The following is an 18,688-nucleotide window of genomic DNA, read 5'->3' as shown; positions in this document are numbered from 1 at the left end:
CTCTTTCTGATGACAGTACTCCCGCCGAGGGGGCTGCCTGTGGTCGGACCACTTTTTTTTGCATCCTCCCAAACTGGCTTCCCTATAGCTGGGGGGAGTGAATAATTTTTGTCCAAACCAAGATGTTTTTGAGAATGAAGGGAATGCTATTATTAATAATTACACCCGGGCAAGAGGTATAAAGTGCCCGGTCCTGGGCAGATGGTACATAAGGTTGCCCTAAATACGGCCAGCGTTGCCCGAGGTGGGTGTGGCGCAATGACGGCAAGGAGGGCGTGACGGGGTTTCCAACCAGCCATCCTGTGTTGGATGGAACCGTCAGTCCTGCTCATTCAGCCAAAACATTTAGGCGCTTCCCACCAGTGCGGAGCACAGATTTAATTAAGATCCAAAAAGGTCTGGTACAGTGGGGAAGACAGGTGTGTAATTATAAATTAAACGTAAGGTGTGAGTGCTCAGATGGCTGTGGGGACAGGATGCTGGGGGAGCACGGGAGAGTGCTCAGCCTAGTGGCAGTCAGGGAAGACACCTGGGAGAGGAAGTGCCCGAGCCGAGTCCTATGTGGTTAGTAGGAGGAAGGTGGGGACAAAGGGCACGGACCAAAGTCATGGGAGCTGGGCAGCATGGCAGGGACATGATGGGGACGGCGGGTTGTCTGCAATGAATGTCAAGTTTGGGTCATGGAGAGTTGGGAGCAGGAGGTCCAAGAGTCCTGGGGTCGGCCGTACTGGGCTCTGGTTGCCAGGCTAAAGGGTCTGGGCTGGATTCTAAAGGCCCCAGGGAGCTGTCGAACAGCGTGGTCAGGGGTGCATTTGGGGAGCCCCTGGCTGCAGAAAGTGGCCCACAAGATGTCCAGGCTGGAAGGAGGTGGCCTGAATGCCAGGATCGACTTGGGGTGGGGAGGAAGAAACTTGGAGGTACTCGCAGTCTCAGGGGCACATTCCTGGATCAATGATGTCCCTTGTTGTTAGTGCTGTTATGAAGTACAGGAGCAGTATTTTAGCTGAATAATGACACGAACTAGTGCTGTTAGGCACTTACTGCGTACTAGGTAGGCACTGATCCACGCTGTGGGCGTATGCTAGTTCAGGTAGTTCCCACAGACTCATTGGAGCAGAGCACTGGTGTCATCTCCATCCCCACGGACAGTGTGGGACACGGAATGTCCACATAGCTGGTGGTGGGGCTGGAATTTGATTCCAGGCTGTCTGGCTCCAGAACCTTCTTCATACCAACTTCATTTTTTTTTTTTTGAGACAGTATCTTGCTCTGTTGCCCAGGCTAGAGTGCCGTAGCATCAGCCTAGCTCACAGCAACCTCAACCTCCTGGGCTTAAGTGATCCTCCTGCCTCAGCCTCCCAAGTAGCTGGGCCTACAGGCATGTGCCACCATGCCTGGCTAATTTTTATATATATATATATTTTTAGCTGTCCAAATCATTTCTATTTTTAGTAGAGCCAGGGTCTCACTCTTGCTCAGGCTGGTCTCAAACTCCTGACCTCGAGCGAGCGATCCTCCCGCCTCAGCCTCCCAGAGTGCTAGGATTACAGGTGTGAGCCACCGCGCCCGGCCCAACTTCATCTCTTAATTCACCACCTGAAATGGGGTTGACCTTTTGTCTTATATGGCCTCTTTCTTCACCTTGAAGCATTGAAACTTTTGACTTTTGGCGTCTTTGACCAAGCATTAGGATCATGTTAAGAGGAAGAAAGTGAGCCTCCAATGACTCATTGCTGATTAAAAAAGAAAAAAAAAGCAGAGGCTCCCTTTGCGATGCTTTATTGTCATGACAGTGACCCTTGGCCCCTTGCTGCCTCTCCCCCGTGGGGCTGGGCCTCTCCTGAGCATGGTGGGTTCTTAGTGCTGCCGGGTGAGCGGCCTTGATGCCTTCTCTTTTCCTCCAGGTGGAAGGGAGATTACGGGACCAGGATCCAGCAGTACTTCCCGTCCAATTACGTTGAGGACATTTCCACCGCTGACGTGGAGGAGATGGAAAAGCAGGTGTGTGTCCACCATCCGTCACCTCACCGTAGGGAGCGATCTGCCCATCCTGCTTCTCACGGCGTCCCCTGAGCCGCCCCAGTGGGCAAATTTTTACCTGTGCTGCTCACGGTCTCCGTGGAGCTCCAGGACAGGGAAGACGGAGTGATACGGAGATTGCGACTGTCCCCGAGCTGCTGTGGGTGAAAGTCGCTGTGACGAGCCAGTCATGTTTTAATCAGGTTGTGCTGGGCTGGAAGGCTTTGAGTATGCAGGAGAATTCCCACTGGAGTGGAAGTGGCCAAATGGGGAATTTGTCCTTCGCTTAAAGCAGCTTGCAAATGAAACACATTTATTTTGGACAGCCAGACGTTCCGAACGTGCTTGGGGTGAGCAAGCAAGTGGCCTGAGTGGGAGGTGAGATGAGGCCTTCGTGGTGACTTTGCAAACCTGGTTTTTGTTCCCCAGCTGCCTCTTGCCCGTAAGGGTCAGGGAGCAGCCACTCGCAGTGTGACAGCACCACACCGAGGATAACATCTTTGTAATGAGGACTTTAAGGTCCCGTGAGAGCCCAAGGCATTTATTTTCTAAGGGAGTTAGGGTAATCTGGGAAGGCTTCCTGGAGGAAGGGGGCATTTGAGCCTTAAAAGTCAAGTTAAAATCCAACACCAAGAGCAGAATGGAATTGCAGGTGGGAGGTACAGTCAGCAAAGGTGTGGTGGTGAGATTGTGGTTGTGTTCCATGTGCTCAGGCTGAGGCAGAGACATGACCCCCTCGTGGTGTGTATGGTATTGCTCTTGCCTGCACAGTCAGCGTGAGCCTGGCAGGGAAGGCGTGGGGCTGGTGCAGGCAGTAGGTGGACACACGGTTCTGCCAGCTCTCCTGACACTGAGATAGTCTCTGTCTCAGCTGGGCCCCGAGATGGTTCAAGTGTGGCAGGGGACGTGGAGGTGGGAAGGCTCACTGGGGCTCGGAAGGCCTTAAAAACCAGATCGCAGAGCCATGGATGTTGCTTCCACAGGGCATGGGGAGCCACAGAAGGTTCTTGAGCTGGGCTTTATCATTATGTCAGATAAAGGGTCTAGGATGTATTGCGAAACCAGATCCGAGGAATCATCTTGAAACCTGCTCTAGAATTCACAAGGCGTGTTTTTACGGATCGGAAAATGAGACGCTGAACCTCCTGGCTCCTGCTCACCGCCAGGTCCCTATCAGCCCCATGCTTCATTATTTAGCGCTCTCCCCGCGGACGTATCCTGTAATGGAAACGCATTTTAAACAGTTCCACAGGCAGCGTCTCTGCTAAACGGCGCGCTTTGGAAACTGGTTGTGTTTTTATTATGCCCGTTACAACTATCGTGAGTTATGTCTTGTTTCTTCACAGATTATTGAAGACAATCCCTTAGGGTCTCTTTGCAGAGGAATATTGGACCTCAATACCTATAACGTCGGTACGTGCACGCATCATCTTGGCCTGATTCCTACGCAAAGTCCCTGCTGCCTGACCTCGGACCCGCCCGGAGCAGGGAGGTGGCTGACACGGGTCCTGTCTAGCCTTTGGCTTTGATGCTGGCCCCAATTATTCGGTCCGACGGGTCAGCGAGTGCGATGTTATGTCTGTGTTAGTCTCTGCTAAACTGTAGGTGCTAACGCAGAGTCTGGTGCACAATATGCGCTGGTTACCTGTTACCAACATCGCTGTGAGTCTTTCAGCAACCTGCCTGCGTTTCCCATGCGTTTTGAGGAAGAGCTGAGCTGTCGGCCCAGCTGAGGTGGAGTGTGCAGTTGGGAGTCCTGGTCCTAAGCCCAGCTCTGCTGCTCAGTGGCTCTGAGACCACGGGCCTGTCACTTCCCCTCTCTGAACCTCAGCTTCCTGGCTGCTCAGCCGGGGATCAGGCAGCCTGGTCCGTCCCACACTGGAGTCTGCTGCAAGTGGGGACGTGCAGGCCCAGCCCCACGCACAGGCTGATCTGGGGGTGGCAGGGCTGTCATCTGCACCGGGCTTCCTAGGCCTCTAGCGCATAGTAGCTCCCACGAGAAAAGGTCGCCGCGGTGAGGAGGGAGGTTCCGGGCAGGAGGCCCTAGCAGCCTACTCCCCTGAGCAGCCCCTGCGTCTGCAGCAGGCCCCACTGTCCCCTGCAGCCCTGACTCACCAGCCTGGGCTCGCCACTCCGAGACTCTCCCTGGGGAGGCCTGTGCATGGTCCCCTAGGCCTCGGTTGACAGCAGTCCTGGGAGCTTCCTGCCAGTGCTCCGCTTTCTGCATTATAATGCTTCCCCCCCCCTTACAACTGTCCGGTATGATAGGTAGGAGAGGGATTCTTCGCTCCAGTTAACAGGTGAGAAAACCAAGCTCCTAAGGGACCATGGCACCCGCTGAGGTCCCGTGGTGAGTTAACAGATGGGCCGGGCCTGAGGGCATTCGGGACTCCCGCCTTCACTTCTGAGGTTTTTGTAGCATCTCCTTGCCCGAGTTTACAGAGCAGAGGCACATGGCTCGGGGGTTATGAGTAGGGAGCTCGGAGTCGGGTTTGAGCGTCACCATTGCCACTACTGTGTGACCTTCCACCTGTTACTTTCCCTCAACGAGCCTGCTGTCCCTCCTGCAAAATGGGCATAAGGGGAACGGTAGCCCCTTAAGGTTGTGATAAGGATTAAGTAGACACAATGCATGTCATCTACTTATAAGTCTTGCCTGGCATCTAAGAGCGTAGAAATCTTAGCTACTAATATTATTTGCCAGATAATTTTCCCCATCATAACCTCAATTTTCTTCTCTGTAAAATGCTCTATGTATAGAGAATCCATTCCATTCCTCTCTGCTAGATTCTGGTGACATCTGGCAGTGCTTGGTGTTCTCTGGCTCAGGGCTGCATGATTCCAGTCTCTCCCTCCATCCTCACATGCCTGTGTCCCCCGTGGTTGTCTAAGATCTCTCTCCCCTTCCTCTTGCAAGGATACCCATTGTTGGCTTTAGGGTTTATCCGAAAACGAGGACGATCGCATCTCAAGATACTTAATCTAAGTACATACGCCAAGACCCTGGTTCTAAATGAGTTCAGGTTCACAGGTTCTGGACAGTTGACATATCTTTTTGGAGAACATTACTCAGCCCACTGCATAGCTCAAGCAGTCACGCGTGGAGGGTCCAGATGCCGCCTGGTGTGTCCCAGTCGGCGCTGACCATGATCACAGCAGCAGCAGCTTGGTTTGGTTCATGAGAGGAACGGCCCAGGCAGCACGAAGTCTGGTCTTTCTGGCCTTCTAATAGGGTGATCCGGGCTTCCTCTTCTCTCCCAAAGTGAAAGCCCCACACGGGAAAAACCAGAAGCCATTCGTCTTCATCCTGGAGCCCAAGAAGCAGGGTGACCCTCCGGTGGAGTTTGCCACAGACAGGGTGGAAGAGCTCTTTGAGTGGTTTCAGAGCATCCGGGAGATCACCTGGAAGATCGACACCAAGGTAGGCACTCTGCGCGCCTGGGCGGGGCCCTGGCAGTCTCCGGCCTCCGGTGCTCCCCTCTAAAGCGTCCCCGGGCCCCTCTGCCCGCCGGCTGCAGCTGGAGAGTCTCTCCTCCGCAGTACTTGCATGGGCACCCACCAGCGGCCTCGTCTTCCCTTCCCCCGGGGGCCTCACCTCTTGGCCTGGGTCCAGTCACCAGAGGCCCCTGGACTCACTCTTCCAGCTCCTCCGGAGGGAAGTTGTCCTTTTTAGGAGACTTTGCAGAGTCCCCGGGATGTGAACTCTGGGGCCAGAGGCAGGAGGCGTTTTAGTATTTCAGTGACATCTTTTTCGGGACCTGGTGGCTGAGGGTGTGTGGGATGACACAGAGCTGTGACGCAGGGTGGGAGCAGGGGCTTTGGGTCAGGCCAGTCGCTTAAAGCTTCTGGTCTTCATGCTGGCTGTGTGGCCTGAGGTAAGCTACTCAGCCTCTCTGTGTTAATCCTGCCTCTCGGGGGATGTGTGCACTGACTTACTTAGATGACATCCATCGAGCACCTAGTGTGCAATGCGAAGCTAAGCACCCCCCGCACAGTGACTGTCGTTACCTTAATATCCTCTCAAGGCTCCCCGTTGGCTGACGGGGAGGCCTGAGAGGGTTGCCTGTTTGGGGGCAAAATGAGCAGCTCATCCTTGCTTGGATGGGGTTAGATTTGACGGTGGGTCCTCTGAAGGGAAACAGCATGTGGCCTGGGCCCTGGGGACAGATCCCTTCAGACAGAGCTGTGACAGGGAGGAGGCTTGCGTGTTCCGAGCACGAAGGGGCTAGAGTTAGGACAAGAATGCTGTGGTCACAGCCCACAAGCATTTGGAGAACTAGAATTTGATGAACTGTAACAGTGTGGGTTTAGGGGAGGGTTACGGGGAGAGGGCAGGTGACAGAGAAGAACCCTCCCCATGCCATGCCGTTGTAGCCCCATCTATTTTTGAGATCTGCAGCCAGCTAGACACCACACCTGGGAGGGGAGAGGGAGGAGGGGTGGAGGGTCTTCAGAAAAGGAAAACACTCAACTCTTTTAAAGATCTGAGGGTACATTGGAGCGAAGTGGGGTTGGAGGAGGAAACTGCCAGGTGAGCATGGGGTTTCTGGAGGCTGAAACTAAAGCTGGGTGACCCCACACAGGAGAACAACATGAAGTACTGGGAGAAGAACCAATCCATCGCCATCGAGCTCTCTGACCTGGTCGTCTACTGCAAACCAACCAGCAAAACCAAGGATAACTTAGGTAACATCTTCCCCACGACTCTGCCCCACGACTGCAGTGAAATCCTTCTGAGCCTGACATTGTCAGGGAGGGCAGGAGTTGAGCACGTTTTCCTGCTTGCCTGTAACTGCTGGAGGCAGATGCCTCTCACCTTGAGCTTGTCCTCGGGGTAAGGATGGCAGTGGAAGAGACCCAAACCCATTTAGAGGGTGGATGAGTTTAATACTGCTGCCGTAACACATGACCATAAACTTGGTGGCTGAAAATACCACTTTCTCTTGCATAGTCCTAGAGACTAGAAGTCTAGAATCAGCATCACTGGGCCAAAATCAAGGCGTAAGCTGGGATGCACTCCCTCCAGGGGGGAATTGTGTGCTTTGCTTCTTCCAGTCTCTGGTGGCTGCCAGCATTCCTTGGCTTGTGGCCACATCACACTGATCTCTGCCTCTGTGGTCACAGGGTCGCTTCCTCTTCTACCTCCCTATTATTTAAGATAAGGACCTTGTGATTGTGTTCAATCCACCAGGATAATCTCCCCATTTCAAGCTACTCAATAACATCTGTAAAATCCCTTTTGCCATGCAAAGTAACCTTTTCATAGGTTCCAGGGATTAGGACCTAGATATTTTGGGGGCCATTATTCAGCCTATCATGGGATCCATTAAGAAATGGATCTTCCACCCAGTTCTCCAAAGTAGCAAGTTCTTTGATGATGCCATTTATATTTTATGTCTCCTTTCTTTGGGTCTGTTGAACAACTCCTTATCTTTCATCTCAAGAATCTGTGATTCCAGTACCGGAGACCAGAGAAATAGTACTAAGCCCCGGCGTTCACTCGTATGGGGAGGCAGGTCCTCAGACACACCCCTACGTTCAGGGACAGATGCCAAAGCTCAGGAGGACTCAGCATGCTCATTGCTTGGCTGTCCCCCTACCTCCTCCCACGCTTGCTTCCTTACCCACACAGGCACCTCCTCCTGTCACATCCCTTCCTGCGGGCAGCGGCAGTTGATTTTCACTTCAACAAGACGTTTAATTCATTCATCTTGTGTCTGTAGCATCCTTGATGAAGAAGTCAGATCTGTTCTTTTTATCTTATACTCCTCAGATCTTCCATCTAAAACTATCCCCACCTTTCCCCTTCTATAACCAGACCTTTTTTGTGTTTTCTTGTTCAAGACTTTTGGTAGTTTTAAATAAAAAGTAATTTACAGTGATTGTAGAGTAAAAGGCTGTAGGAAAATTAGGCTCCCTTCGAATGTGTGAGGTTCCCCCCACCTTGTAATACCTGGGACCCCGGGAGGGTGAGAGTCCATAGTGGTACCAGTTATGGCCTTATCGTCACAATCCCTTGAAAGTCTTGTCAGAGAGAAACAGTCCTGGTTTACTCTTACAACCTGAGCATCCAGCCACTGCACTAAGCATTAAGAAATGGTGACTTTTTCTCTGTGTGTGCAGAAAATCCTGACTTCCGAGAAATCCGTTCCTTTGTGGAGACGAAGGCTGACAGCATCGTCAGACAGAAGCCCCTCGATCTCTTGAAGTACAATCAAAAGGGCCTGACCCGTGTCTACCCCAAGGGACAAAGAGTTGACTCTTCGAACTACGATCCCTTCCGCCTCTGGCTGTGTGGCTCCCAGATGGTGGCGCTCAATTTCCAGACTGCAGGTAGAGAAGGGCTGGAGGTAGTGGGTCAACACTGAGGTGGCTGGGACCACCCATCTGGTGTGGTATCCGGGGTGCCAGGGTTCAGCCTGAATGCTAGTGAGTGTGAGGCCCACCAACTGAACGGAGTGTTGAGGGCTCTTGGATCAGGTAGGCCCCATGATCGCAAGAGACAGAGTTTGAGCCAGTCCGGCTCCAGAGAAAAAGGAAGTACAGCAGCTCATGTAATTAAGAAGTCTAGGAGCCGGTTCTTAGGTGCAGCTGGGTGCACACATTCAGTGGGGTCTTCAGGGGTCTCTCCTCCCAGCATGCCCCTTCCAGAGACATTCATGTGCTGGGGAAAAAATAACATGCACAAATATTTGGGCACAACATGGTAGCATAAATCACAGTGCTTTGCACTTTCGTTATTTAAAGCCCCTTGGGGATCCATTCACCAGTAACTTCCTTTACATTCCTTTTATAGCCGCAAAGGATTCCACTGTATGGAACCATGGTTTATTTAACAAGTCCCCGTGGGGGCACAGTTAGCTTGTTTCCCATCGTTTGCTCTCATGGACAGCACCGCCCCCTGCAGCCTTACGTGAACCTTGTGTCGAGAAGCACATCTGTGGGACAGAATTCTCAGAAGGGCAGGGAAGGTCAGACAGCACGTGCATTTACATTGTGACCAACTTTGCCCTGAAGAAAGCCACTGAGCCCCGTTGTGCCTGACCTAAGATGCTGTGCCGAACCGCCATCCATGAAGAGCGTGGGAGGGAATGCAAAGTGGTAGAGTTCGAATACACTCTTTGGCATCATTTCTACTTAGTTTTACTGAATTTTTTAGCCTTTGCCCATCTGATAGGTGAAAATTGATATATTGTTATCAGAGCTTCTCTTATTGGTATTTCTTTCCTGTGAGTGACATTAATCAGCTTCTACTTGTTTAGGGAACATTTGCATTTTCTTTTCTGTGAACTGTTCATGCTTTATCTACTGCGGTAGGTATTTATAGCATATGTTTATCAGAGCTCTTAAAACGGTAAAAATTTTTACGTACATATTTGTCATTTGAATCGAAGTGATGTGGCTTAACACAATTTTTTTTTCTTGGTAGACATTTTTAGCTTTTAGTAGGTTTTAGTCTTTTATGATTCTAGATTTCGTGACATACTTGGAAAGGTGTTCCCCAGGCTGAGATTGTTTTTTTTAAACAGCTCATATTTTCTTAGAGTCAGATATCTCTTTGAACAACTGCCTTAAATTAATTTTGGAGGAAGGTATAACTCGTTTTCCACCTAGCGACTCCTGGTGCAGGAGGCCAGCGTCCTCGTGCCTGACTTACGGCAGGAGTTCATTTTCCTTCCCAGATAAGTACATGCAGATGAATCATGCGTTGTTTTCTCTCAACGGGCGGACGGGCTATGTCCTGCAGCCCGAGAGCATGAGGACAGAGACGTACCACCCGATGCCACCCGAGTCCCAGAGGAAAATCCTGATGACTCTGACTGTCAAGGTAAAGCCAGCTCTCCTTCTCGTCCGGGGGGCCGGGCCACCGCTGCCTTTGGAGGGGCTGGTGATGCTTGTCACCTTGTTTAAACTGTCACCACCCAGTGCTTTAGGATCTTGATTGCAGTACCCTCCAGGGTTACTGTGGAGATGAGGGAGGATTCTCTCTCTGGGGTCGCAGTGAGGTCAGCCTCTGGCCTGAGAGAAATAAAACATGGGAAATAGCCATTTGGTCTTAATGGAGGAAGTCTGTCCCCCCTCTGGGCAGTTTTAGGAGTCAAAGCTTTTTAAAATTCATCCAACTTTCAGAGAATATGGTGTTTCTTTATAAGAGTTTTTGGAAGGTAGAGAAATGAATTGCATGAAGGAAGAAAGAAATGAAGGATATGTAACCAAAAGTCTTTAAATAAAGAACTCTTACACAAAGCATGCCACACTCTCCTGTAGCCTTTCCTGGGTGCAGGGACACCCATGGACTAAGCTTTCTGCCATGGTAGGCACCCAAGGGTGAGCTCCACCTGCCGAGTCAGATGGCACAGGGCTGAGCCCCACACTCACCCTGAGGCGCTGTGGGAATCTGTCCACACAGGGGAAAACGGTGATGGTGTCCGATTCAGCAGGTTGCCATGACTTCTCCAGTAAATCAGTCCTCTCAACAGCCTTCTGGGGAAACGGAGGCTGGCTTTGAACTCATACAGTCTGACTCCAGAACCCAAACACAGCTCCGTGCTAGATAGCCTGTGTGGGACATGTTCAATGTTACCCAGGAGGTATCCAGGGAATTGCAATACCTAGGTGGGGGTGAGGGGAAACTTTTCTCTTGCCCTGGAAGGTTCAAGGTTCATGGAAAGCTCAACTCCCAATAAGGCAGATTAATAAGAGACAGAGGTTTATTTTCCATGATTCTCCCTGTATTCTCCAGGGAGAAACACAGAGTGATTACCCAGTTTCCCAGTGGGGCACAGAAGTGTATGTACTTTCGTTTTAGAGGGTCGGGGAAATGAGGAATATAGGTCATTCTGTTGAGGGCAATAAATGGGAGGATGAATAGATACTTGGGAGTATGGATGGATGTGGGGAAGCAGATTAGATTGAGTTGTAAATGAGTCTCTTTGGAAATTAAACTAACCTGAGAGACAGGAATTGCCTTGAACATGGGTTGGGAGGTCTGGCTGCATCTTGATCTTCTTTCCTGCAATACAGTGAGATGACAGGGAGGGGCGGAGAAGTCCACTGTCCTTTTTGGTGGGTCCGTCTGGTGTTATGCACATAGAGGGAAAGCCCCCTCCAAGGCCTGTTGAGTTCCAAGGGCCTTTACTTCAAAATACTCTTGTGCTAAGGAGTCGTGCTTTGGGGTGAAATTTCCTGAGGTCCTTCACTTACCTTTGGTGTCCTAGGTCCTCGGTGCCCGCCATCTCCCCAAACTTGGGCGAAGTATTGCTTGTCCCTTTGTCGAGGTGGAAATATGCGGAGCCGAGTATGACAACAACAAGTTTAAGACAACAGTCGTGAGTAAGTTGCCTTGGCCTTTTCTTCTTTGCGAGTTGCATCATGCTTGGGGCTTTTGTGATGCACTTTTGTTGTCCAGGAGTTCTAGTTCCTTTCTCTTGCCCACTGCAGTTCGGCTCTGGGAGGGGAAACAAAGGGCCACTTTAGTAAAGTGTTGGGTTCGTACCCAGTGCTGTTTCTCTGCCCCTGGGCAAGGCTGTCCCTCCCTGTGCCCTGACACCGGGTGGGTTCTCCAAAGCCCAACCTGATTTATCTACCGAGCTGAAGACTGAGCAGCAGAGACACAGGGGTGGGGGATGTAAGGGCTGACCTGACCTGGGGCATCAGCCTAACCTGGGCGACGTTATGCATAGAAGGCAGGAAGGACAAGAGGAAAGCTCGCTCCTCCAAGAAAGGCCAGGAAGGGAGCGTCAACTGCGGGCCTTTTAAGGCACAGGATCACTGCCTGTGGTGAGGGGTGGCCCTGCAAAAGACTTAGGCACCGATGGGTTACATTGGCATCATGGCCGGTGGCAGGTTGCCTTGCTCGGTGAGGCTGGGGGCTGCCTCTTCAGCAAGCCAGACTGCACTCTTTTATGTCTTCCAAACCCACCTTCCTGTTCTGCGAACACCCCCCCTCCCATTCCCCCCATCCCAGGGAGGTGAGATGCACAAAGCCGGGGTGGTCTCCTGCATCAGTTCACCAGGACGGCTCACTGGGGGTGAAGTGGGGGCAATAATCATCCAGATTTTCTTAGATCTTGTTACAGACGCATATTTATCGACATGGTTGCTAAGGGGATTTCAAAGCTGAAGGATGCAGCCCGTTTTGCCAGGAGGGGGCAGGATGAATGTACCCTCTAATGAGCTTTGATCTCCTTCCAGATGATAATGGCCTCAGCCCTGTCTGGGCTCCAACACAGGAGAAGGTGACATTTGAGATTTACGACCCAAACCTGGCATTTCTACGCTTTGTGGTTTACGAGGAAGATATGTTCAGTGACCCCAACTTTCTTGCTCATGCCACGTACCCCATTAAAGGAATCAAATCAGGTAAGAGGCATTTTAATTAAGATGTGCAATTTGGGCTGGTGTCATTCTTTGGTTGGTGCTGCTGGCTTTAAAAAGAATGAAAAAGCATTTTTTCCTGGTTTTGATTAAATCACTGTGAAACTGATTGGGTGGCTTGGAGAGCTGGTGCACGTACAGCCTGTCACTTAGCACACAGGTGGGAGGAGGGGGGTGAGATGGGATGCTGTGCTCTTCGGAGTCGGACTTGTGCATGCAAAATTGGATGGTTAGTCGATTGTCAACCTGGCACTGTAGTTTGATTGCGTTTTGAAATGTTACAAGCGGTGTGCCTCCCCGCAGCCAGGGCTAGGTCTGGCTTGAGCTCCCTGGCTGGCAGCAGGCCAGGGTGGGAAGGGAGAGGCCTTTGGCATCTGGGGGGAGATACAGTCTTGGATCCAACTCTAAGCTTTCAGAATTCGCCTTCCTCTTCTATAAAATTGGGAGGGTTAATTTACTTCTTTGAATTGTTATGATTTTCTTCCATGCTGAGCAAAACCCAAAACACCCCTTCGTGATGTGAGAAGGGGCATTTTGTATTTGCCTGGGACCAAGCCAAGCTGGGTCATGGGACCAGCTCTTAAGGCTCAGGACACTGAGTCAGACCCAGTGAAACCAAAGTGACTGAGCCCTCCCACACCACTGAGCTAGATTCCTCTCGGTGAGGGGAGTCGGGGCCCAAGAGCTTGGTGCTGCTTCTAGAGCCAGTCATTTCTTTAAAAATGTGACTGTCTTTAGGTTGTGTATAGTTTCTCTAATTTACTTTGTCACGTGGGCCCTTGCTGGATGTTGAATTTCCTTCTTCCCCATCCTTAGTATTTCTGATGCATGAGACATAAAAGAATAGATGCTTCTGGGTTCCTCAGGAGGTCACTGTTCCCTCGTTTTCTAAGGATCATTTTTCAAGAGAAAGAGATTATTGTCATCAGTCTTTTGGCCAGACACAGAGGCTCACGCCTGTAATCCCAGCACTTTGAGAGGCCAAGGTGGGAGGATCTCTTGAGGCCAGGAGTTTGAGACCAGACTGAGCTACAAAAAAATAAAATAGTAGCTGGGCATGATGGTGCACACCTGTAGTCCCAGCTACTCGGGAGGCTGGGGCAGGAAGATCCTATGAGCCCAGGAGTTTAAGGTTGAAGTGATGATGACCCAGCACTCCAGCCCAGGCAACAGAGTAAGAACCTATCTTTTTTAAAAAAAAAAAAGTCTTTTACTTGGAAAGCTTGGGTTCAATGAAAAACTGAACAGGATTTTTTTAAAATTTGGAACATCTCAGACATTTCTTCCATTGGCCTAACTTCTCAGCAGCAGGCACGTCGGGGGTTGCAATTAGAGAATCCAGCTTTCCTGGGTCCGCCATGGGGGGTTCCACTCCAGCCCAGGGTGGGGCCCAGGAATCTGCATGTGTAGCCAGTTCCTCAGATGGCCCTTGGATAGCACTTCAGAAATACTCATTTTTATAATTTAACAATAATGGGTATTTATTTGTAAGAGCCCTGATATTTGGCAACCCCTCTTGGTTAACTTGCCCACACCGTAAACTACTTTAAACCCAGCAATTAGGCTGTGATTCTTTAATTCGCTTCTTTCGGATTAGCCTAATAACTAAGGCTTCGGAGTGATATCCACTGCTGAGACAGGAAGTGTAGTTTTTGGTAAACTTTTAGGATTCTGGCCTCGATGCCATGTCCTTTTTATGGCAATTCTGCCTGCCGGTTCCTAACCTGCCTCCGCCAGACCCACCCTGCCCCTGCTACCCTGACGGATGAGGCTCGTAACCCTTAAGGCCTTGGGGAGAGGCCAGAGTGGATGACACCATCTTACCTTGCTGGCTGTCAGAGTGTGTCAATTCATCCAGAAGACGCACCGACTTGGCCTGCAAATTTAAAAAAACAAAACAGAACCTCAAGGAAGACCCTGGCACGGCTCCCCTCCCTCAGCTGTGAGACACTCTCGGCAGGGACCTTCTCTCGCTCCCAGCAGTGCCTGGCACATGCACATGCATGGGAGGAACGAAATAAAATGAACAATTCCTTTGTGCATCAGGCATCGACGGTCTCTGAACTCGGAGAAATAAACTCTGCCCATTGTCCTTTGGGATGCACTTAAGCTTTTAAGCCAGCTGGAGCTCAGGAAGGGAAGAAACAGCACTTAAAGTGTTAGGTACCTTAAATTCTTTCTTTTTTAATCCTCACCATAATCCTGCGAAAGGGGTTTTTATCGTTACTGCTTTTAAAATCTGAGCACTTTGAGGCCTTGAGAAGTGAATTAACTTGCTCAAGGTCACACACTTGTAGGACCCGCGCTGGGAGGCAAACCCAGGAATGTCTGACTTCAAACCCCAGGTGCCGACTCTGCAGGCTGCCCTCATGAGGCTTTCCCGATTCCTACGAGGTGCTAAAAGCCTGAATACTGTATTACTTTAAAAGGTGTTTCCGTTTCCCCTTCCCTGTGAAATGACCAAAAAGAAGGGAAAAAAATCCCATTTTTGGTAAAGTTGGGAAACACCATTCAGCCCTAACTCCAACACACAGGAAAGGCTGCCCAGTGCATAAAAATGAAACTTGGGCAGTGAGAGGAGGTGTAAGAAGCTGGAGACAGCAGGCCATGGGGTGCCGAGCTCCTTGTCTCCAAATTCAGAGTCACATGCTTAGCTCAGACAGTGTTGCCTCACCTGGAACCATGCAATTGGAGTACAGGGGCTACCTGACAGCCTCCCCAGACTACAGAGCACACAGCGTTCCGGTTCATTTGAACAGTCAATCAATACCTGGACTAACACCATCCACAGATCAGCTCATTAGAGCTACAGATCTCAGGCCCCATCCCAGAGCTCCCAAGTCAGAATCTGCATTTTAGGAAGTTTCACGGTGATTCACATCTATGCTAAAGTTGGGGTAGCACGAGGCTAGACTGCAAGAATTCCGCGGGTATCTATCCAGGCAAAAAAAAAAAAAAAAAAAAAAACAAACCAAGAACAATCACATTGCCTATAAGAGGGAAATAGGTCAGAAAACTTCACTATAGCAGTATTCAATGAGAGCAACGTCCCCAAAATCCTACAGGGAAAAGAGTGGGTATAAAACTCAGGTTTTGTACTAAAACTGTCACTCAACTATAAAAATCAAAGGATGGATGTTTTCAAACATGCACAGTTCAGCAATTACATGTCCCTTGAGCTCATTTTGAAGAAAACACAAGAGGACAAATTTAGCTCACCAAGAGATCCACATGGAAGTTCAGTAAGACGGTGAGTGCCCAGCCATTTAAAAATACAAATTAGTGCATTTTATTGTGTATAAATTTTATATCAGAAGAAGAACATGAATATGGAGCTCTAGGTAGTGAGACGCATGCTGGGGAAAGCGTACCGATGACTTCATCCTCCTCTGAATTATAGAGGTAAAGAAGATGGATTGATGGGTGGATAAATGTGATAAAATGAGTACAGCTGGCCCTCCATAGCTGTGGGTTCTGTATCTGTGGATTCAACCAACCTCGGATTGAAAATATTTTTTTTTAAATTGCATCTGTACTGAACATGTACAAACTTTCTTCTTATACTGTAAACAACACAGTATAACAACTATTTACATAGCATTTATGTTGTATTAGGTATTAAAGTAATGTCGAGATGATTGAAAGTATACAGGAGCATGTGTGTAGGTTATATGCAAATACTGTGGCATCTTCGGTGAGGGACTTGAGCATCGTGGAGTTTGGTATGCTCAGGACGTCCTGGAACCAGTCCCCCACCGACCCTGAGGGACGACTGTATAGTAAATGGTTAACAGTAGAATCGAGGAGGCAGGTGTACAAATGTTCCTTGTAATATTCTTTTAGCTTTGCTTTATGTTTAAAAATTTGTATTAAAAAGTCAGAAAAATATAACTAAGCTGCCGTCTGGGGGAGAATTATGGTTACAAGATAGAATGCAAACATACACTGTAGTCTAAATTAGGAGAAGAAAAGGAGAAAAGGCGCAGGGCTGTGTAAGCTGCTACCGTCCTCATCCTGAGCAGTGGAGAGAGAGAGAGTCAATAGCTATTGTTTAAAGGTGATAAATCACCTGACGGTGTAAAATGTTCTCCCAGAGAAGCAAGCCAAAACCCGACAGGTGGAGGCACAGAGAAAGAGTGGGAGTGCCCTAACGTGGGCATTGCCGGTCTCGGGGAATCAGCAGATACAAGCTAAATGCTTTCAAGACAAACTAGGGCCACAGCAAGGATCTCTAAGATATGATGTTAAATGGGAACGGTAAGGCTGCAGTTCCCAACCCGTGGGCAGTGGCGGACTGGTCCGGGTCTGTGGCCACAAAGCTGCGTGGGCCACAAAGCTCATCTGTATTCACAGCCGCTCCCCGTCACTCGCATCACCGCATAAGCTCCGCCTCCTGTCGGATCAGTGGTGGGATCACATTCTCCCAGGAGCCCGACCCCTACTGCAAACTGCACTTGTGCAAGGGATCCAGATTGTGCTCCTTATGAGAACCTAACGCCTGATGAGCTGAGGTGGTGATGGTAGTGCTGGGGAGCAGCTGCAAATACAGATTATCATTAGCAGAGAGGTTTGACTGCACAATAAATGTAATGTGCTTAAACCGTCCCGAAACCATCAATTGTCTCCCATGGTGCCAAACAGGTTGAGGACCGCTGTGGTAAGGTACTCACTTGTGATTGAAAAGAAACTCAAATAGATGCATAGCTGACCTTGGGGAAAGATACTGTTAACAGTGGTGCCCTTAGAGATAGGGAGTAGGATTGGGAGAGTTCTGGTTTTTACTCTGTACTCTTTTATACTAAATCCAAGCAAACTTGTGAGATATATTCCCTTCCACACGACTTGATGGAAGAAGGGAAGATTCAGCTCCAACTCACCCCCCTTCAACCCCAAAGAAAACATTTAAATGACTGTCAGGCGCAGGTCCTGATTGTAAATAGGGAATGGCTCTCAGAAGAGGGTGATTGATAGCGCTGTGAACTGCCGAGGGACAGGAAGATTTCCTCCCATTGGAAATCTTTAAAGAGAAAACACACTCCCTGGTGCTGTGCTTTGTAAAGAACTAAGTGGAGGAAATGGACATGAGGATTCACGACTCTGTTGAGTCTTTCAGCCCCAGGAGTATTTAAGGAATTGAACCACAGCTGCAATCACTCTAAATTGAATGTGGAATGTTCTGTGGGTTTTAATTTCTTCTGAGTGAATCATTTTTATTTCTAGATGGTAGATATTTTTAACCTTGCTTCCCCCTGTACAGACTTGTCAGTCAAGGCTGCTAGCCACTCTCCCCAGACATCAGGATGGGACCTCTGACTTCCAGAACGTCAGCCCCCAGCCTGGGGCGCACGGACTTCTCTACTCCTTGAACTGGGCCTATGATCCCTGGGTACCCCAAGAAATCTAAGATCTGACATAAGTTACATGCCCTTGTGTTTTCTCCCCCCGCTTCTGCTGCAGGATTTAGGTCTGTCCCTCTGAAGAATGGGTACAGTGAGGACATCGAGCTCGCTTCCCTCCTGGTTTTCTGCGAGATGCGGCCAGTCCTGGTGAGTGGGAAACGCCAGTCAGGGCTCCCTCAGCTGTGCCTGCTGGTGGGGTGCCATACTCGCCCGAGCATGAGACTCGTCAAAGAATTCCTTTTTGCTAATTCTCTAGCAGTTCTGAGTTTTTCTTCCTTTCTTGGAGAATGCTGTAGGATTCTGTGAGTAGGCGGCATAGTCAGAAAGGGCAAAGGTCTTGGAAGTTTCTCATGGTTTCATTTAGGCCAGTCAATGCTCTTCCAGATAAACTCATCCTTTCTGGCTGCCTTTTCCTGCCTGTTGGTCTTTGGTAATCCCTTCCCACGGTCTGAGAGCCTTGGCCTGTCCTGGGGACCCCAGCTTCCCATAGTGAGGTGGTACTTTCGTGACTACTCCCGGAGCAGCCTCCCTTCTTGGTCCTCTTGGTTTGCCATGGCCTTGAAGACACTTCGTCTCTCCCCTTCTCTTTGGTTGACCTAAAAAAAACTGATCCTGGATGCCAGTGGGTTGATGTGGGCTTGGTCAGTGCCCCAGGATACCATCCTGTGGTCTCATCCTAGTTGTTTTCTGGGTAGAGAAATCACAATCTGTGATGTTCTTTCGACTGTGAGAACTAAACCGTGGAATTTGGAAATTGCTCATTTGGCAACTTCCAGAATATAGCTGAAGACCCTGAAATGGGAGAGGGAAATGGCAGGGGTGGGGACATCTCTTAACAGTCATAGCAAGTCCATGAACTGAACATTAGGCTTTTCTGCATAGTTGTTTCCCTA

General features: G+C 49.7%; 1 protein-coding gene across 1 annotated transcript in view; it reads left to right on the top strand.

The window, feature by feature from the left end:
- Positions 1-18,688, top strand: part of PLCG2 (phospholipase C gamma 2) — a 131,238-nt gene that overhangs the window by 101,967 nt on the left and 10,583 nt on the right. Inside the window, exons 23-31 of the mRNA XM_045534038.1 lie at positions 1,905-2,001; positions 3,366-3,432; positions 5,283-5,440; positions 6,603-6,705; positions 8,143-8,352; positions 9,702-9,847; positions 11,238-11,352; positions 12,214-12,381; positions 17,854-17,942. Coding sequence (XP_045389994.1) covers positions 1,905-2,001; positions 3,366-3,432; positions 5,283-5,440; positions 6,603-6,705; positions 8,143-8,352; positions 9,702-9,847; positions 11,238-11,352; positions 12,214-12,381; positions 17,854-17,942 — 1,153 coding nt within the window. The remainder of the gene's footprint in view (positions 1-1,904; positions 2,002-3,365; positions 3,433-5,282; positions 5,441-6,602; positions 6,706-8,142; positions 8,353-9,701; positions 9,848-11,237; positions 11,353-12,213; positions 12,382-17,853; positions 17,943-18,688) is intronic.

The sequence above is a fragment of the Lemur catta genome, chromosome 20 (assembly GCF_020740605.2).
Source record: "Lemur catta isolate mLemCat1 chromosome 20, mLemCat1.pri, whole genome shotgun sequence".
In the NCBI taxonomy this organism is placed as follows: domain Eukaryota; kingdom Metazoa; phylum Chordata; class Mammalia; order Primates; family Lemuridae; genus Lemur; species Lemur catta.
This window is presented reverse-complemented; position numbering and strand designations above follow the sequence as displayed.